This window comes from Gobius niger, assembly GCF_951799975.1.
Source record: "Gobius niger genome assembly, chromosome: 15".
NCBI classification, from domain to species: Eukaryota; Metazoa; Chordata; class Actinopteri; order Gobiiformes; family Gobiidae; genus Gobius; species Gobius niger.
The window spans coordinates 13746731-13767879 of NC_136866.1; the positions used below are offsets into that span (position 1 = coordinate 13746731).

Sequence of the window (21149 nt, forward strand, 5' to 3'; positions counted from 1 at the left end):
AGCTATTTTTTGCCGAGTCAGTGGTGTTTTGGAGTGTGCAGCCCTAGTTGCCAGCCAAAAGCAGTTAAACTGGCTTAAATGAGCTGCAATTTGTTTGTTTCTGCTGTAAAGTGGAACCATGTGAAGCAAAGATCTCCCCCAAAACCCGCTTTTCCCTGGATTCTTTTGGCATAATTGGAAATCTGAATTTTCTAGTTAGCACATTTCAAGCATTATTACAAGCGTTGTTTTTCTGATGTGGTGCCGCTTATATTTTCTCTTCTGGGATAACAACAGAACATGTAAATACTTTCTTTTCTTTTTATTTCTTTAAACAGCATTTTGAACTGAAGACAGAATGCCATCCAGCAGCAGACTCCGCACTTTACACTTTACTGGCTTAATTATATCAAGACCTGCATGAGAACAATTCGTATTCCATGATGGGCTTCTTTTAGATGGGCGACTCTCTCCACATTTGTTCTTTATTTTCTCAAAGTGTTACAGGTGACTAGTGAAACTTGTAAGGTAATCCCTGAGAAACTGAATTGGTCTTGTGTTGCATGATGTTGGGAGGGCCACAGATTACAACTTATTATAGTTTTTGTCTTTACAATGAACAGAGGAATTGTTAAAAATGGCATGAGCCTAAGTAACTGTACGTGCAAGACATGCAGAAATGCTACATTCTCGGTGCTCGGACGTGATAAGACTGTGGGGTTAGAGGCTGAGTAAACAGGCCTTATTCACCTGGCTGTGAGGAAAGTCACACACCAGAGGGTTCATATCTCTCTCACTGTGTCTCCATCAGGCAAACTCTTCTGACTCATTCTGATTGACACACTTACTTACTCAGAGGGCATCATACTTTTACCATTGTTAATTATGTTCAACCATAATACTCGATTTAACTGGACAGATTTGGTGTTATTATCTTTTCTATGGTCATCCGACCTTGATCATCAGCTTTGGTGTGACTGGGGTTATCTGGGCTTACATACACAGCTGCAGGGGATGACCCATTGTCTGTGTTGCCACATAAGCCTTTACCTATACCTTACTAATAAAAGTTTTCAAGGCCTGGATGACGAGAAAAAAAAGAAGAAGAAGAAAACAGGCACTGACAACGGTGACTTACACCTGGAGCTGGAGTTTCCTGGAACTTTCTGAAAACGGCATGAAGGACGTCACTAACAACATGCTTCATCCTGCTCTTATGTAGATGGTGCATCATCTACATCAGTGGTTTTCAAATGAAGTTTTCATGATTAAAAAAAAATACTGTATGTAATACCGTATGTAGAGTTCTCTTAAGAACTTAACAAGGCACTGTGCATGAGATGTTAGCTCGCTGTGGCTCCCGAAAAAAACCCTGAGTAATTTCATTTCACAACTGTACACTGCCTGACCAAAAAACGAACAAAAACGCTGCCAAAAAGGTCACACGCTCTAATATTTCGTTGGATTGCCTTGAGCTTTGATTACAGCGCACATTCGCTGTGGCATTGTTTCAATAAGCTTCTGCAAAGTCCAAAGATCCAGTGATGCCAATATCTTATATTGATGATGGGAGAGAGTGACCACTCTGCAAAGCCTTCTCCAGCACATACCAAAGATTCTCAATGGGGTTAACATCTGGACTCTGTTGCAGCCAATCTATGTATGAAAATGAGGTCTCGTGCTCCCTGATCCACTCTTTCACATTGTAAGCCTGATGAATCCTGGCTTCGTCATCTTAGAATATAATCGTGCTGTCAGGGAAGAAGAAACTCACTGATGGAATAACCTGGTCATTCAGTATATTCAAGTAGTCAGCTGATCTCATTCTTTGGGCACATACTATAGTGTTGCTGAACCTAATCCTCACCAACCAGCAACCCCAGATCATAATAGTTAATTATAGTACATCGAGGTGTATGACAGTAACAGTACATTACTCTGCCTATCAAAGCATTGTATAAACTGGCATTTTTGGCCTTTTTGGTCCAACCCTCCTGTCGAGAAGCACTGATGTTGAATGTCATCTTCCCTCCTCTTTTTAACCAACTAACTTGGTCCTTCTTTCATAAATAACTAAGATATATAATAAATAAATATGTGTTTTTTACTACTTTGAGTCCTGGCAATAATACAAAGAAATCCTCCATTTAGGAAAGACACATTTTATTGGTTAAAACATTTTTTTCTTCACAAACATTTTTAATCTACAGTATCATGCTGTTACATTGTAACAGTGGATCACAATAGCATTGTCTCAGTTCAGTGGAGAACTCTCCTCCAGACACTTCAGGTATTAGGCACTGCATCAAATAAATTAGTAACATCAAAACTCACTGCGTGCCTCGTAACATCTCACCAGAATCTCAGTGCAAATGCCATTACAGCTGGAAGATCCATGACAGAACTACAAACACGGAAGTACCCAAAATTCAAATAAAAGGCTGAAAACCATAACTGGGATAAAGTTTGCTGAAAATCTACAGAAACTAGTTATTGAATCTAGTCTTGATGTCTAGGCAGCCCTCTACATAAAAAAAAACAGAGGTTTAGTGATGCCGTTAGCAGGATACAGTACTACACATACATCAACAACAGCAGACACAGGTGAAAACAAGAAACAAAAGGATGACAGCACGTAAATTCCAAGTCTCTCAGGAAGTAACAGCCGAACATCAGTATGGTTCATCCCAATAAATAAAAGCAGGTTGAGATTGCTTTTCTCCGCTCTCACATTTTAACGGAATAGTGGCTTCAAGGAATAAAAACAATCTTTATAAACCAATAAAGGACCATATCAGCATACACATGTTCCAGTTTAAGGCATTTAAAACAATTATTGTGATAATGACTGAGCCCCATAGTGACCGATTGTCTTTTGAGATGAAATAAACATTCAGACGATTGTTGGTGGTTCTGTTTCAATACACACTGTTATGTACAAGCTGCTGAGATAAGGCATGAGTCCTGAATTTGACTTGATAAAAGCTGAAAGAAAAAGAAGAATGGTGTGTTTAAAGGCCCAGCACCATGTCAATGTTTTGCCATCTGTGGTATGTCATTTGAGAAAACTACAGATAAAAGGGTTATAAGTTAAATTTAGTTTAATGAGCCATTTCTTTCCAGAGGAGCTGAGTAGGGTCTTGATCAGACATGGGTGACATGGAGCAGTAAATGATGATTTGCAAAATGGTTCAAACCAAAACTCATCAGTGAAAGTGGTTAGTGAAATCTAAACATAAACATAAAACTAGCAAAAGGCATAAAGAAATTGTATGAACAAAAACAATAGGCAGCTGAAGGCGAGCATAAGTGACTAGTCTAAAAACTCCTGCAGATCTCCTGACTTCTCGTGTTAGTGCCACTAAAGGTAGTTCAGATTTGTACCTTCGACAGTGTTACATACACCTCTGGAGCTATCTCTCAGTGACTGGTGCCATGATGTTATTCAAGCATTACTGTGTTCACACGTCCAGGTCATCGGGCCGGGCCCGGCTCATGCGGCTGCTGGCACGGCTGCAGGGCCGGGGGTCCAGCAGGGACAGTGGGTGCAGCTCGGGGCCTGGAGGGGACATTTTCTTGTGCTCCTGCGTATCGTCAGGGAAGTCAAAAGCCTGTGCATGTGAGTTAGAGATGGTGCTCCCTCCAGCGGGGTGCCCCAGTCGGCTCTGCTCGGTGGAGTAGTTAGCCCAGTTCTGTTCGTTAGCCTGTTTGTTGTAGTTTCGGACGGAGCCCGTGCCCCGCTCACCTGTGGCCAGCTTGTATCCCGGAGGGGACAGCGGAGCGCTCGGCGAGGAGCACCCGTTGTAGTAGGCGTACTTGGCGGTGGACATGTCTTTTGGAGTAGTGCTCACTAGTGTCCCGCCGGGGAAAAGTGGAGGGGGTATCGTCTGGCCTTTGACACGATCCTTGATTCTTTTAAACAGAACATAGAAGAGCTCGATAATATTGAGCAAAAGAGACACCAGGGACACCACCAGCATGAAGATAATGAAGACGGTCTTCTCCGTGGGCCGGGACAGGAAACAGTCCACTCTGTGTGGGCACGGGTCACGCTCACATGTGTAGACAGCAGACAGACTGAAGCCATAGATGTACCACTGGATCACCAGGAAGCCCACTTCAAACAGAGACTTGAAAAAAATGCTCACAATGTAAGTCCTCAACAAAGCGCCCTTCATCTTAACTTTGCCATGTTCCTGAATGCCATGTTTCTGCTTCTTCATCTCGATTTTCTTCAGCGGGATGTCCACGTCGCCTCCATCGTTCTGCACGGCCTTCAGGATCTCCTCCTTGCAGGTGAGTCTCTGCTCTTTCCGGTTCAGGTAGAAGACATGGGCCAGGTAGAGCAGCGTTGGCGTGGACACAAAGATAATCTGCAGGACCCAGAAGCGCACGTGGGAGATGGGGAAAGACTTGTCGTAGCACACGTTCTCACAACCGGGCTGCTGCGTGTTGCACTTGAAGGCGGACTGCTCGTCTCCCCAGGCCGACTCCACGGCCGTTCCCAGCACCAGGATCCTGAAGATGAAGAGCACAGACAGCCAGATTTTGCCCCCTGCCGTGGAGTAGGCCTGCACCTTGTCCAGCAGACGCCCTAAAGCGCTCCAGTCACCCATCTTGACACAGCTCTAGCTCCTGCAGGAAAGAGCGGGGACAAATAAAAGTTAGATCACACTATCTTTACTATAAATGCAACAGCTATTAGACATGAAGTACGAGGTAGATATTGTAATATAGAAAATAGTGCAGTTATCAGTGTCCTTATTTTTGGCATTCTTTCAGCCAGCTGTTGGCCTTTAATTTAAACAGCTGACCAGTGACCCTGGTTGGTTGGAGCAGTGTGAGGCTAGAGGGTAGCACAGCCTGAAGCAGCTCTTCTTCTGTTTCTGTAACACTGAGGACACATGAAATGAATATAGATGGATTTCTCTCACCATGGTTGTGTTTATTCTATAGATATTTTGGCACTTGGGGAGATCTTGTTCCTTGTAACAAATTAAAAATGCAGAAGCCTTCGTGTAGAAGGGTTGGTGGCTTCAACAAAGGGATGACTCAAAGCTCTGTGAACTACAGAAAAAGTTGTGCAAATCTCAAAGCTCTGCACAACAGTAAACAGTGATGAAACCAAAGAGGGGCTTAGCTCTCAGTCCAAGTGCAGTGTGACGCACTCGATCACGCAGTTATTAATTCCAAAAGGTATTAGAATATACCATAACTCAAGGTCAAAGTACAGTTTTCCTGTAAAGCTTTAAATCACAGAGCGGGCTACTGTAAATGCCAATATCATGGTCTCGTGAGCTCGGTCTCTTTATTTGTAAATTGGAGCATCCACTTGTCTAATTCAGAAAAAAGATCCAGTTTGATTTCACTAGTGTTCTTTAGACGTTAAGTTAATAAAAGGATAAGTGGGAACCTTCAGTCTAATCCACATGCCACTAAACGAAGTGCATGTGCTTTTACTTAGCCCATGCAAGCCCATACCACTGCTGCACGTTCTGCCTATATTTAGACACTGGTCAAACAATATAAGTACAAAAAAAAAGAATAAGAAATGACCCATACAGTCCCAGCAAACAGCAAGAACCGCCACTTTCCACATGAGCGCGTCAAGACAAGAAACTACAAAGAAGACTGACCAGGGGAACAATAGAGACGCCTGCGCATTGTCCCACACAAGCGCTGCTCAGTAATGTTCATCAAACCAGAGAAAACTTACCACATCGGATTCTAGTATTATACTACTATTATATTGATACTATGATGAGAAATGTCAGAAAAATTGACCACAAATAGTGTCAGGATTTGTGAGTTAAAGGGTGTATCATTCAGGATAACTCAATTACAAGTTTCAGAAGAGAAGAGACAGACTTTGGTTAGTCAAGTTGAAGGCTTATTTGTGACTAAAGAAAAGGAAAAAGAGGGGGAAATACAGGTATGCAGTAGAACACATTTCAATCCTAAAACAAACAGCTCATTGAGGCTGTGCCCGGTCGACTAAGCTTTTAAAACTCCTCAAGTGGGCAACAAATAAAGGATTTAGACATCCAACAGACTAGGCTATTTCCTGACATTTCAAAGTAGTGCTTTTCCCCAATTGAGAAATATATTTCAATTTCATTTAATTTCTTGCATTTAATCAGTAGTAACATTGTAAAAGTTTTCAAGAAGTAGTCATCTATACTGCGTTAATGAGCAACTTCTCACTCATGTAGTCTTTTTGTAAAACTTAAAAGAAGTGAAATGAATTCAAAGTTAAACTTACAGAAGAGTGCCGAGACTTCGTGAGACGCGCTCTCCACAAACTTCTGACAAACTCAGACGTATCCACAGTTTGTCCCAAGTGAGCGCAGTTTTGAGCAAACTTTGGCTCCCCCCAATCCCCCTCCAAAGCGGTCCCGTTAGTCACCTGACGTTTGATGACGAGAAGGATCCCTGCTCTGAGGAGGGCTGGGGAGAGGCACAGGTTCACCTTGGAAAGAAAAATAACCTTTAAATATAAGTTGTTTTTCTTTCTTTTTTTCTTCTTTTCTCTAGACAACGATCAGGAAACTGTTCCCATTGTTCCCTTTGTAGACTGATCAGAAGGGTATTTAGGCTTAATAAGTCGTAGCCCTATTTACTTTTGGCTTAATTCCACGGTCAGGGCATAATTGTTAAATTCTGAAGTTAGTGAGGGGGGAAATCAATGCGCCGCGTAATGTGCGTAAAACTTCTTGCAGTATTTTGTGGTTCAGAGTCAGAGCCAGGCCATCAAGTTGTTAGACCAGTGGCTCCACCTGTTGTTCATGAAGACAAAATGCAATGTTCAAATCTATTATTTATTTATTTATTTGGATCAACAATATGCCAGTTGTCGCATAGCCTAAATTAAAGGTTTCGCTACAAGTAGGCCTACTCAAACTAAACAAAGTAACTTAGGGTTGGCGAGACATGGATCTGTTGGCGAGGGCGGGGTCCTCCCCTCACGACAGGCACATGAAGCCTCGTCTTAACACATCATACATAGGAGGTAAACCTCATCCACCAAGTCAACTCGTCAGGGCAGGTGGGTGAGGGCTACCACCCACTCTCAGCAGGCCACTGTACACTCTTGCTTTTTAACGCACCACACGAGATAGGGTATACAATTTGGGCATGTCATCATATTATAATAACGATAATAAGTAGTGGATATTAATGACAACAAAATATAATGTCCAATGTGCCTTTATAATATCCATCCATCCATTTTCTTCCGCTTTATCCGGGGCCGGGTCGCGGGGGCAGCAGTCTCAGCAGAGATGCCCAAACTTCCCGATCCACACACACTTCCTCCAGCTGTTCTGGGGGGACCCCGAGGCGACACCAGGCCAGCTCGGAGACATAGTCCCACCACCGTGTCCTGGGTCTTCCACAAGGCCTCGTCCCACTAGGACATGCCTGGAACACCTCCCGCGGGAGGCGACCAGGAGGCATCCGGAACAGATGCCCGAGCCACCGAGTCACCTCCTTTATAATATGAAATCGGATATTCATTCATTGATAATGACAAGAAGAAGAATTGTTATGATCAATACCAACAACTATTAATTATAATATTTATAATTATTTATTAAAATGATGTGAAATGCAGCTAAAACCTCTGTTTGCCAGTTCTGCAAATTGTAAGATAAGTCTGCTGATTGTATGTTGACAATTGTAACTACACTAGGATAAAAGTTAACTCACAAACATGTACAGGTATGTATAGTTGTACTGACATAGAATACTCAAGAAGGATTGTTTGTTTATCTGATGTAAATGGAAAAGTAATGTCCAACTGTATTATGAAATGAAATAATTACATGAACAAAAGGGAGGGCACTTTCTTCTTTCTTCATTCTACTCCCTCTGAGCTTACATACACTGCATGATTGTGACATTTTGGAGAAAGAGTAACTAAGATAAAGTGTGTATGTGTGTATGTAAATAAATACAAAAAAAGGAGTGAATTTTTAATAAACAGATATGAGGTAAATGTAATAAAAAAATGTAGTATGACATTGATTTTATGATTACTAAAACACTTCATTTGGACTTAAAAAAGACCATCCAATCAGAAAGCAGGACAAGACAACCATTTCTAAAACTGGCTAAAAGCAGTATGGGAATAAACAGGTCTCCCACTGCCACAATCTCCACAATCTCCGCACCAATTTAGTGCCATTGTAGGCCTCCAGTAGTTGAAGCTCAGTGACTGAACTCTGGAGGTTCTCAGCTTTCAAATTAGTGACTTATTCACATTTAGTCAAACTTTACAGCAAGTCTTTTATAAACCATTATGAGCGTATCCTACAGATCTCACATCAAGGACCAAATGAGGAATTGAAACAAAACTTTATTCAAAGGCAGTTAGACTTCCATAAAATAATACTTTTCAAAGATACATTATGTACAAAGACAGTGAAAGAGAAGAAGGCATAGATATCTAGAGTTGACAGAATAATCTGTGGCGAACGATTTCAGCAACCTTTCCGGGTGAAGTTAGTCCTTTTTGTTTTCATGCTACTGTGGAGAATTGCTAAGAGAATAACCAGGATTGTCCAAAGTTTATCCAACCACACGCTCAAAAGAAGCAGGCCTCAGCGGACGAAAGGTAAGTACTTGAGTGTCTCTTTGGGCTCGCTCGGTGACAGGCAGCAGGGCAGGGGTGAGCAGATGGGGCGAGAGCCAAGCCAGGTTCATCGGAGTGCGGCACATTTTCTAAACATATTGTACATGTGAGGTTGTCCGTCACAGGGAAAGATCTTCGTGTCATCGAACATACTACAACATGTCCGAGAACAAATGAATAAAAACTAAACATTTACAAAAGGTCTATTCTATGGTCACAAACAATCAGAACACAAAAGAGAAGAAACGAGAAAAAAATCAACAGGTTTAACAGCATCGATTACTTTTTTTTCTTGGTCCTTTTGAGGAGCCAATGTTCATTTTATACAAACCCATGAAAATAAAATAATTTCTAAAAACATTTTCCCATACAGCATGTTGCTACTGACTTTCAAAACAAGTGAACATACATGGACTGCAGTAACCTACTCTCGCTGTGGAATCACTCGGTGCACATAAGAATCTCTGCCACTTAGCAACCAAATACATTATAACTTGAAATAGTTTATATTGCAGTAACTTATTTCAGATTAGGACGTGTTCATGTGAAATTACATTCGGAGGAGCCTGTAGTGTAATTTTGACTGTCAAAATGCAGACGTTTTATGGCAAACATTTTGTACAGTAGTTCATACACCTCACAAGAAACTGATTAAATTAAAAAGGGATTAGTAATGAAAGTCCACTGTATCCAAAGAGACAAAATTTGCCAAACGTAACCCATGTAACATCTGGATTTGGATCAGGTATAGAAGCTTGTTTAAATACCTTGCTACCATGGCACCAGTGCACAGGAGCTCCCATAATCCCCTCAGATTGAAACAACCCAAACATCAAAAGCATTCTAGATATGTTGCCACTGCTATGAAGTGCTAGAACTTTACTGATTTGCCAAAGTTTACTGCGAATGCCCAAGCACCTCCCCCGGGCATGAGGAAGATAATACATTTACATCTATTCTCCCTCCGTCCCATGTAATCAGTTATAGGTGATAAGACCCTATAGAAGGCAGAAGAGTAAAGTGCGGCTTTAGTGGGAGATGGCTTGACTGGCCCAGGAGGAGCTTTCTGTGTCCGAGGGCTTTGAGAGGCTCTTGTTTTCAGTGTCACCGTTCTCCGCTTCAGTCCGGAGGGTCATCTTCTCCAGTGCTGGAAGAAAAAATATATTTTTGAAATGAAGAAAAGAAACAGAACAAAAACAGCTTCCCCAAAGAGCTGACTAGGGCTACATAATTAATCACAATCAAACTGAAATCACCATTTTAATGATCACAGTTTGCAAATGGCAAAGGCTGCAACCTTTTTGCAAGCTTGCTTCAGGTAATTAGTAAGTATCATAGATTTTTAATAGTCATATTTCATAAGTAACATCAAATTATGCGCCATTTTAGTCATAGCATAATAGTCCATTGCATCAGCTCAGTGATTTCAACACATTAGACCCAGCCAGGCCTTAAGCCAGTGTCGTAAACTTAGACAAAGGCCCCTTAGTCCGGTTTGTATAATAACAATATTATTATTTTTGTTTTTCTTTTTATCATGTCTATGGGTGTGTCTCATGTTTGACCACACAGTAAAAAGGTCTATTAGGACACAAACCCTGCAAGAACTACTGCATTATGAGTACAGCTTATATAAACTTTTTGAATATCACCCTCATCTTATGCCTGTGGCTTTATTCCAAAATTGTTCTAATTACAACAAATGGGATGTTCAATCAGTCCACAAACACCTTTTTTTAACCTGTGTTTTATTTAAGATAAGGTAAAGGTTAGGAGGCCAGTACCTTGAAGAGAAGCAGCGTTGTTGCCCTCCTCCAATTCATCCAGATACAGTCTGTAGCGATGGCCATTGTCATCCTCATACTCCACGTTCTCATCATCGCTGTCCACCTCTGGAGCTACGTACACCACCTCGAACTCAATCTGCCCTCGCTGCCACACACACACAGGTCACAATGCTCACAAGACTGGTCGAAGTGTAGCATAGGCTTTTAAAAAAATAAAATAATGAACATTTGTAGTATCAGGCTTCCTAAGAATATCAAAGGAATAAATGGAGAGGTATGAACGCTTCTGAACCCACTGTATACCGCTCATACAGACCTGCTGGGACAAGATGGTAACTGCCTCTTTGTGTTTGGCGTCGCGCAGGTTGATACTATTTACGGCCAGAATAGCATCCCCCACGTGCAGGCCCCCACAGCGGTCTGCTGGCTGCCCCTGGTGGATCTCTGAGATTAGAATCGGCACGCCATGCTCTTTCCCACCCTGAAAACCAAAGAATTACTGATTTACACACATGGAGCAGGACAGTACAACGAAGCTGGTCTGAAGAGGACTTTCCACTTTTTTTTGCAGTCATAAACAAATAGGAAAGACAAGAAGTAAGCACACAAGAAAAGACCACTTACGGTTATAGAGATTCCCAAGCCTTCATGGTCTTCCTTCATCAGGACCACTTTTCGGATAGGGCCTACCCCTTGTGTTTTCTTCAACATGTCTGGGTCCTGTGACATAGTCTGATGTTAGCGGAGTTGTTGGGAGTTCCACATGTACACGGGCTATCTGCACTAGTTACTCACGTGGCCCAGAGGAGAGGGCACCGGCTTGTTGGGATCGTTCCGTCCGCGACATGCTCTGATGACCGTCTTGTGTCTGTGCAGGTGGATCTCCGCCTCAAGCTGGTTCCAGAGTTTGTCGTGAGCCGGGCCTTTCATATCGCGGCCAAGTAACTGGATCTGCTGCACCCTGGACAAGCCCAGTGGGACATACTTCAGGCGAGAGTGTCGTGCACGTGAGATTGACCTTGTGTTATCAATGAGGGGCATTTTAATAGAGATTCGAGCTTGTTTTGACTGGTGTTGTCTCGATTCTTTTGCAATCTTAGCAGTAGGAATCAGTGCCATTGGTAAAATATTTGATGTATCGTAACAGTCAGTTTTGAAAAGGTGAGACTTTTGATATTGGGGTAAATGGTCAAAATGATTACATCCCTACTAAATAAATTAAGGATGGGGTATATTTCTCACTATTCCCTTACCTGCCGGCCAGTTCCTTGTCTAGGTATTTGGCCGCGAGTCGTGCTCCATACACTTCGGCCTGCAGCACAGCGATGTGCCTCCTCAGGGCCCCGTTTTCCTTCTTGAACAGCCGCACCTCAGCCTCCCGCTTGGCCTCGATCACACGCTCCTTCTTCCTGGACACAGTTTGCTTCTCCTGGGAAAAAAACACCACAGTTCAACTCGCATTAGGGACGAGTCATAGTCACGTTATGTTCTAGTCATGGCTTTGAATGAATGAAGTATGATATTTGAAAGCACTGACAAAACATCGATTATCACAGAGTTAATCGCCTATGTCTAATTTTAAACATAATCCAGTCAAAAATACATGACTCAAATGTGGATGTGCCGCAAGAGCCAGTATGGCCTCACCATTGTTTCCTTGAGGGCATCGGGGTCCTCCTCGTCTCCTTGCTTGTTGTGCAGTTGAAGCTGGAGAGAGTGGAGCTGCAGCAGTTGGTCGTGCACTTCTCGTTCCAGCGCCTCCTTCTCTGCTTTAGCCTCGGTCAGCTCTGAGCGCAGGTCTACCAGCTGGGCCTGAGATGGAAAGGGTGAAAGAGAAGAGGCTAAGAGAATCCTTTACAACAAGTAGGGATGCTTTTACAAAGGGCGGACCATTAAGTTAGACTAAGGGGGCATCATCCAATTGAAAACGGTGTTATTATTCAAGGTAACTGTCCTCTAATATTTTGGTGATGTAGTAATAGTAAGAACATTTTAGATTCAAATTGTATTTCACTCGCAATACACTACTTTAGCCCCCCCTTGGCCAATCGCCAGACACTACCAAACACTAGTTCTCCACTGATTCATTCATGATTAATTATTCAGCTGATTTAATGGCAGTCGATGAAACTCACCAATAGAGTTTACCCAGGACCCAAATGACCTCAAGCTTTTCCAGTTTATATATTTAGCTGGTGCATACATGGATAACATGGATAACATTCAGTAAGTGATTGACACGGGCTAGTGGACACAGGAGCGGTACCTCTAGTTTGTGGTTGAGCTGGAAGACTGTCTGTGTTTTGTGGCAGAGCTGCGCGAAGCAGGAGCTCAGAGTGGTCATCTTCTGACGGCCCTCGTAAGTGATGTCCACCTGGTCCGGGTCGATCTCCCCCAGGAGCAGGTCCACATCCACGAACGCCTTGTCGAACTCTTTCTCCAAGACTTCAAGCCAGCGGAAAATGCTCAGGCCTGAGCCGTGGCCCACCGGGGAGGAAGCTGCCGAGGAGGCGGACATGGCTACACACTAACAGCGCACGGCGAGTGGCTTTCCCACGGTATCCCTTTCACCGATTGTCACAAATTTAGAATGTGTGCTCAAACAAAAGCAGACACAGCGACCAGATTTCATACAAAGCCCTACAAACCCATGATACAGTGAACTCGAAGTGCTGCGAAGGGTCCAACTGCACCCGGAAGTGCCAGATCTGTCAGCAGAGTCAGCAGCCAGGAACCGAGCGAAGTGCAGCATCCTTCACCAAAGCGCCCTCTGGTGGCGTGGAGGTGAGAAGTGTTACAGAGAAACTGGTACAGTGTATTTACTAAATTACATTACATCTTTTACGAAAAATATCTCGTGCAATAAAAAAAAACTTGCTTGGGTGTCTCTCAGACAATTTATTTGGACAAGAACACGCATATTTATTCATTTATTTGGTCTTCTTTCAGGAATATTTACACAAAAGTCTTATACCCTACTAAAATAAAACAAATACATCTACCATTAAAAACAAACAAACAGAAAAAGGCAAAAAAAATGAACAATATTCTAAATCTTACAAGAGATATGAGTACAATATACTCACATCTCTCTTACAAGAGATATGAGTACCCCTCCTGTCTCGTGTCAAGATTATTTGAAAAAGAAAACATTAACATCATTTTGAATTTGTTGCCTTAATATGAGAGTAGTGCTTAGTCAGGCCAATAAAGCCTATAGGCTATATCATCACAAGAATAATTCAAGTCTATTACACCTTCATTACAATTGTGATTTTTGCTTTGGTTTTAATTGTGTGTGACACTGCATGACTGGTATTCCTATGGGTGCTTATGTGTGTGTTTGTGTGAAACAGTGATTAATGTGTCATGATCCTGTATAACAGTTTGTTGGGGAAACATGGTGGTCCTCCGGCGTCACATGCTCTCCAGAGGCACATCCTTGTTGCTTAGAAATGGTGTCGAGGCTGAGATTAAAGGTAGCTTCAAAGCTCTGAGCAGGCTCCTTATCCACACTGGCTGTATAATGAATCCCTATGAGAGCCGCACCTCCCTCCCACTGACGACAGACCGGTCGCCCATCTCTGTCCCTCCTCTGTTTGACCTTAAAACTGCTAGTAAGATTCAGGTAGGAAGCAGAAACCTCCTCCACAAGGTAAAAGGAAGTGATATCTCAGGAGAGGCCCAGTGACTCACTGGAGCCATCATAGGCGAGATAAGTGTGATCATTTGCCTACATGGGTGGAGAGAACTCCCCAAGTACATTATTTGTTAATTTTTACTCATAGAAATGTGTACCTTTTGTCACGTAATGTGCCCATATTCATAAATCAATTGTCAAAAACACATCAAACATAGTAAATATACAAACAATAAGTGCTTTGGCCATTGAAATGGATAAAACCACTGATTACATATACGTTGTGGGGTGCCATTTGTTTGCATTTTACTGGTCACAGCCAGAAAGGTTTGTGAGCACTTGGATTAGAGGCTGCTTGCCAAGTACCTGGACTCATAGTTGAGAGAAATAAAGCACAGACAGTTTGCCAAGGTAAGAAATTTCTATATTTATTCCATTCAACGGTACAGTACACCAAAATTGCACATTTTCACCAGATATAGCAGCATTCTGACTTCAATAGGCACATCCAAAACTGATAAATAAAACTGTACAAGTTAAACGATCTAATAGCCACAGGCCACCTTCGGACCATTGTAAACAGAAGCTTTTTTTCATGCTTTCTACAAAACTGTGGCACAGATGTTATGAAGCTAGTTTTCAAATTCGACAGTAAAACTAAACTCAAACTACTGAAAACACCAAATAAGCATTTTGGCATATTCACATTTTGGTAAAAAGCCCAGCCTATAATATATACAGTACATGATAAAAACCTTACCTTCTAGAAAAATCTGCTCCACCACAGATATATCAATAATATTTCAAGTATTGTGGATCATTTCCACAAGTACTGCAGTGATCAACATGTCACAAAAAACAAATTAAAGTTCCTAAAATACAATGTACAGAAGACAATGTCATTTCGATACAGATTTTGTCACATAAAAAATAGGTAGATTGTTAGATGTATACTTTGTATACATTTTCATAAGTATTCTCTGTCTCTTGCTATGTGTAAAATTACCAATTTTTATCATGTGTTCTCACAAAAACTAACATTAAGGCTTTTCTGACTCCAATGTAAAAATGCAAACTGCTATGAGTTCCTCTCTTTACTCTAATGCAGCAATCTTTTGATCTAATAAAAACAACAGCCAATATAATAAAATGAGAAAGGCAATCTTCCATTTATGTGTTAACAGTAGTGAGAGTAAGGTCAGTTAAACCACAGTGCGGTGCTCCCCGCACACGTACACAGCACTGGGCTGGATGCGCCTCTTGGTGTTTCCAGGAAGTTGAGGAAGAAACTTGACGTACTTGGGCATGAGGTCGAGGCAGGCGTCGCGGAACTTCTTTATCCTCCAGTAGTAGATGAGCGGGTTTAGGGCCGACTTGAGGTAGCACAGCCACAGTAGCCATGTACTGACCTGGAAGTACGAGTCTCTGGTGTAGAAGCCCTGACTAAAGGTGGACACCAGGCTGTAGGCCGTGAAGGGGCCCCAGCACACGGTGGACACAGAGAACAGGATGAGGATGGTGGCAAAGGCACGTGTCTTGAAGCTCATGTCAATGTTGAGCTGAAAAGGCCTCTGTAGGCTGAGCAGACCCAGCTTACTGGCCTGGCTCAGACACATGCTGTCGCTGCGACTGTGGATGCGGATAGCATTGTGCCGGATGGTGTTCAGGATTCCCAGAAATGTGTACAACATAACCATGAATGGCACAAAGAAGAAGGCCAACATCAGGATGAGGACGTAGGCATGGTATCCTGGCTCTGCACTGTAGCCAAACACACACTGTGGGGCTCTGGGGGGGCTCTGGAGCAGAGGCGAGCCCACAGCCAGAGGAAAAGAGAAAATAAAGGACAGTGCCCAAGTCAGTGCAATCAGTACTTTAGCTCTCTGAGGACTCAGCTTATCCTGCTTCTGCACTATGATCAGAAAACGATCTATGCTTATTATAAGCAGTATAGCAACGCCCTCCATCACAAAGAACCAGAAGAGCATGGCTGACACTCGGCAGAAAACATCCCCAAAAATCCAGCTGGTGGTTACCACGGTGACCAGGGCAAAGGGCATGTTGAGCACAGCCAGCATCATGTCAGCAAAGGCTAGACTGGCCAGCAGGATGTTAATGGCCGAGCGCATGGCTGAGCGTTGGTACACCATCAGACAAACCACAACGTTCCCCAACAGCGCCACCAAAAGGATCACTACCATCACTGCACAGAAGAAGATCTGCAGAGGCAGGCCCACACCCTGGGGGCCCGGAGTGGCATCTGTGGGGGGCATTGATGCTGAGGGCCAGACTGTGCTAGTGTTGGCCATGGGCACATCTGAGAGGTTTAGCATAGTTCTGACCAGGCAGCACACACTGAGGTTCCTGGGGGCCTCCTCAGGGGGCCCAACAGCAGTGGAGTAAAACATGACTGCCCCGAGTCACCAGGCATCATCTCAGCATACAGCCACCATCGCAACACAAGACTGTGACGGCTGCTTGTTCAGAAGAGCAGCTCCAGCACATCCGGACGCCTGGCCTGAAACAGAGAAAACACAGAATAGCACACTAAAGCCAAATTCACACATGCGCTCTCCTCAGAACGATGCCACGATACTGACAGAAGATTTTCCCCAAACCCTCACATTACCACTAGGTCCAGGAGGACCTCTGGCAATAATAAACATTAGTAATAAAAGAAACAATACAATAAATTCCCTGGTTCTAAAAACCTTTAGCTTAAGCCGTTCTGTGGATAACTAAGTCCATCATCATAAAACAATCCAACAGAGCAGAGCTGATGCATGAATAAATCTAGAATGCAATACATCCATGTGCTACATTTCAATAATAATAGTGTTTTTTCCTCTATTTCCACCAGTAACATAGTCTCCATCTGGCAAATGCATCTATAAAACCTTATCTCCCCTGAGTAAACAGAGCCTGGATCACTGAGCAGCCATTAATGTGTGTGACAAAATAATGATCACAAAAACACTTTTCAGCCTGAATCAGACCTGATAGTTTGAAATACGTGGGCGATAGGTTCAGGTCAACATTGTCAGAGGGAATTTTGTGTAACGGGCACATGTGCACACCACACATTGCTACTAACATAAATATGTAGCACTTTGTTACCTTTGTTCAAATCAGAGCGCATGCAGAAGTAAAATGTATTGCCAGAGGACACAACAACTGATATATGAGGGAGGGAGTGAGAATGAAAACAGTCTAAATTCATTGATTAATACTGTATCTGGGAGGACTCTGTGAAGTGAAATGTAACATCAACAAAGGGTCAAGCCTCTTTGGTGAAGGGTGATTTTTTGTTTGTTTTACTTTTTGACTCTACTCAAATTGAAATACGCTGAGCTCATAACAATAGAAATACAGTAGATACTTTTGAGGATATTTTAGCAGACATGTTATAACAAAACGTATTCTAGAACAACAGCAAATTTGAAGAATCAACAAAAACAAACCAGGCTGTACCTCAAGTCTGCGGATAGACTGAGATGAAGGATAGACTGAGATGACTGAGATGAAGATAGGCCTTTATGTGCACTGGGAATCCAACACACTTGAGAAACTATGCCATACCACAATTATTATGCAGTCAATACGCATGAAGGAATTACATAATGGCTATTGTCTAGAATTTGAAGATATAAATTGAGCATCTGCAAGTCTGACACAACAGCTGGGCGCACAGCTGGAGTATTGACGATGCACTGCCTATCTGGTTTGGCCTGCGCAAAGTTCTAATTGAAGATAGCCTAATTATGACAATACATCCATGATCATGATACTTACATGTCTTAGCCATGTTGAAATTCGGGCGCTCTGTTTCAGCTGACTAAATGGATCGCTGGCTCTCTCCAAAGCTCGCCTCCCGTGTCGCTGAGGCGCAGATAAAACGGGATTGATGCAAATCGGAGCGGGTGTCAAATTTACATCGCCGCTTGTAGCCATGGATTTTTCCGATGCCGCAGACAGAGGTGTTTCCACCACCTACACACATGGAGACGGAGGCACAGCCGCATTTAGACGGCCTCTTTGTCCCCAACGAAGCCCCGGAGGAAACATCCTACACACACGTCTTTAGAGGAAGAGCATCCTCCTCCGCTTTTCCTCGGCAAAATGATCCAAGGGCATTTTTGCGCAACAAGCCGAGCGGACTTCCACTGTGTGATCGCTGAATGAACCTGGAATCGACAATCCACAATAATAAAAAAAAAAAAAAAAAGTACTGTTCCCAGGAAGAGCACAAAACCAGACTTCCGGTGACCTCCTTCAAAATAGGGCCAAGATTTCTGGGATTCCTGGCGCATTCCATAATAAACCAGTATAGATGATTAAAAGTGCGCAATAGAGCATTTTACATTACAGCGTGTTACAGGTGTTTTTTTTTACCAGTGGTGACTCCAACTAACAAAGTTGTTCCACAGCTCTTTTCTCTACTTGTTTTTCTTGTTTTTTTGTTTTTTTTTAGTTAAAATTAGTATACCACTTTTGCGAGTTGGTCAACCCCCTAAAATGGTGACATTAAATTTATAACATTTCATACTCGATAAAAGCATCTCACACTGTTGATGCTAAAAGTTGCAATGTCATCTGCAATCAGCAAAAATCCCACAATGAAAATTCCTATCCATTTTATAGCACCAAGTAGTGTTTTAATAATCAATCAATAAATATGAGCTTGCATTCCGTTATCACCATTGTAGTCCTCCATTGAGAGCTGCAAGTTAATAGCCGACTATCTAAGGCATGACTAGAACATGAATATTCAGCATTTTAATAACTGCTTTGGTGGCGTCATCACAAATCATGCCCCAAACTATGCACCTCCAAGCAACTTTTTGGAAGGCTTCGGGTTTGGGCCTTTACTCAGGTATGCAAATTCTCCAACATTGGGAAAGGAAAGGAAGGGAAAGGACTTGTATAGCGCCTTTCACAGACATGGTCACAGAGAGCTTCACATGCACTCCATTCTTGGTGGTGGTAAACCGGTAGTCACAGTTGCCCTAGAGTAGACTGAAGAAAGGCTGGTAATCTGCGGCATCTGCCTCTGCGACCACCACCAACCACTCACTCTTGAATACACACTCATGTGCAGAGGAGAACATAAAAAAAAAAGATGAAAAATATTCCATCTAAGTTCCTTTTTTCTTTTTTTTAATAAAGACTTTGAACTTTGCATCACCCAGACCCAGGAACTACCGAGATATTAATCACGAATCCAGTCATAACATTTTGACATTAAAAAGGCAAGTTCTATCTTAAAATTCTGGCCTTAATTTCAAACTATGGGCTTCTTAGAATTTCATGACAACGCGTGATGAAGCCAAGTACTCATAGCAGTGACGTGCATAAAACAAATTAGGACAGTTTCTTTAATTCAATTTATTAGCATCCATAAATAATAAACCTAGTTAAACTAAAATCCCGGTGCTAAGAATCCGTGATGCGTTTAGTCTGTGCGGAGGCCGGTGGAATGATCTGGATTCTGAAGGGGCAGAAGTACTGGAGCAGAGCTTTGCAGTCTGTCAGCTCCAAACTGTACTCTTGGGCGATCTTCTCCGCGGTCCACCTGTTGGGCTGCTGCTGGTGGCTGCTTAGGGCCTTCAGAGCCTCAGGCAGGGTCAGTTTGCCTTTCGGCACGTCCGTGAGCTCCACCAGGCCCAGCCGGTCTGCTGGAACGCTGTACTGCAGGGGCCGTCGCTCTGCCTCATCTCCTTCCTCTTGCCTGGATGACTGTAATACAAATTACAACATCATTACCATCATTCGCCTTTGTTTCTTTGATTCCTTTTAAGTTACATAAACAGAACTGGAACATAACTGCCCTTTTGAGCATCGAAGTCTGATTCAAATGGCAGTAATGACACATAGACCAGAAACAAAACATGAAATAATATAATAATGTGAAAATCCTCATATTTTCAAAGAGAATTCCATTCACATATTTTAAGGGAGATAATTTATAATAAGATACATGGACACACACACCATATATTTAATGTCAACATGATAAGAAGCATAGCTAGATTGGCTCACATTGAGAAGGGTAAGTTTTTGAGTTATTGTAATAGACTACGCCTCTACACTATGATGACCCTGTCTGACCTGTGGGTTCTCCGGGTCTGTGGACTCCACATAAAGAGAGCGGAGGTGGTCCAGCAGGGGAGCGTTCTTCTCGTTCACACTTTCCGGAGCTAAAAAAAACACAAAACAACCGCTGAAGTCCCTTAAGGTTTTCTAATCTGACAGACCGGGTGACAGGTCCCCAAGCCTTGGCGGACAGGACTCCTCCTCACCTTCAGGAGCTCCCGCTGAGGAGGGAGCCTCTAGGGCTGCGGTTACCGGATGCTTCGGCGCAGATATCGGCTTTTCCCGTGAGATCTCTCGGTGGACACGGTTCTCCAAGTTAAAGTTTCGGAACATGCGAGCCACACGAGCGCCCATGCTTGACATTTCTCATCCAAACCAAACCGTACGCACTCCGCTTACACAAACCGACGGGAAGCGAAGGAGGTCAGAATAAAGACAGTGCGTAATATGGTCACTCTGCCCCCTGCTGTATTGGAGGATATATTTGGGTTTGCCGCATGGAGACCTGGTCACATGGCGCGTGCAAAATTTGACTTATACAATTAAATGTAGGGTCTAGTAAAGGAGGCTGCATCATTAAAGCTGAGGTACCTGACTTTTTGTTATTGTAGAGTAGATGTATTTTTGCCACCACAGAATATGTAGTAAACACAGCAAACTGATGAGTGTAGTTTATTTTGGGGGTGGTCCCATGTTTAAGGCTGAACACGGGCGTGAAAAGTGCACATGGTGATTTGCTTGAACAATTCAGATGTGCAGGGTGGATTGCGAGAGCTAGAAACGAGTTTGGGCTAAAACAAAAACAACGAAAAAAACACACAGTTTGAACAGGGAAAATCGGGTTTAATCTGATGTGACCAAGCCCACCTTGATGTACTCATAGGCCCCGGGCCTTAAACAGAATTAGGCCCCCACCCCCCTTCAGCGTAAACCCTAACCTTAAACGCTAACCCTAACCCTAAATCCCACAAAACCCCTAACCCTGCTACTCCTACATGTATTCCTCTAGGCCGGGTAT

The 21149-nt window shown here is 42.9% G+C and overlaps 4 protein-coding genes across 4 annotated transcripts; all 4 read right to left on the bottom strand.

Moving 5' to 3' along the window:
* Positions 1-2125: 2125 nt before the first annotated feature.
* Positions 2126-6396, bottom strand: gja1b (gap junction protein alpha 1b). The gene is made up of 2 exons (XM_079571756.1): positions 6242-6396; positions 2126-4614 (listed from the first exon to the last, which is right to left on the bottom strand). The coding sequence occupies exon 2, from the start codon at positions 4593-4595 to the stop codon at positions 3441-3443; it is 1155 nt and encodes a 384-aa protein (XP_079427882.1). The 5' UTR covers positions 4596-4614; positions 6242-6396; the 3' UTR covers positions 2126-3440.
* A 1954-nt stretch (positions 6397-8350) lies between these two features.
* On the bottom strand, positions 8351-13121 carry gopc (golgi-associated PDZ and coiled-coil motif containing). Its single transcript, XM_079571670.1, has 8 exons — positions 12665-13121; positions 12046-12210; positions 11652-11827; positions 11194-11359; positions 11023-11118; positions 10715-10879; positions 10396-10543; positions 8351-9758 (listed from the first exon to the last, which is right to left on the bottom strand). Exons 1-8 carry the CDS (start codon positions 12914-12916, stop codon positions 9640-9642), a joined length of 1287 nt encoding a protein of 428 aa, XP_079427796.1. The 5' UTR covers positions 12917-13121; the 3' UTR covers positions 8351-9639.
* Positions 13122-14465: 1344 nt separating this feature from the next.
* On the bottom strand, positions 14466-18257 carry gpr63 (G protein-coupled receptor 63). Its single transcript, XM_079572366.1, has 2 exons — positions 17831-18257; positions 14466-16556 (listed from the first exon to the last, which is right to left on the bottom strand). Exon 2 carries the CDS (start codon positions 16444-16446, stop codon positions 15241-15243), a length of 1206 nt encoding a protein of 401 aa, XP_079428492.1. The 5' UTR covers positions 16447-16556; positions 17831-18257; the 3' UTR covers positions 14466-15240.
* Positions 18258-19403: 1146 nt separating this feature from the next.
* Positions 19404-20559, bottom strand: ndufaf4 (NADH:ubiquinone oxidoreductase complex assembly factor 4). Its single transcript, XM_079572173.1, has 3 exons — positions 20338-20559; positions 20147-20235; positions 19404-19774 (listed from the first exon to the last, which is right to left on the bottom strand). The coding sequence occupies exons 1-3, from the start codon at positions 20492-20494 to the stop codon at positions 19472-19474; spliced, it is 549 nt and encodes a 182-aa protein (XP_079428299.1). The 5' UTR covers positions 20495-20559; the 3' UTR covers positions 19404-19471.
* Positions 20560-21149: the final 590 nt, after the last annotated feature.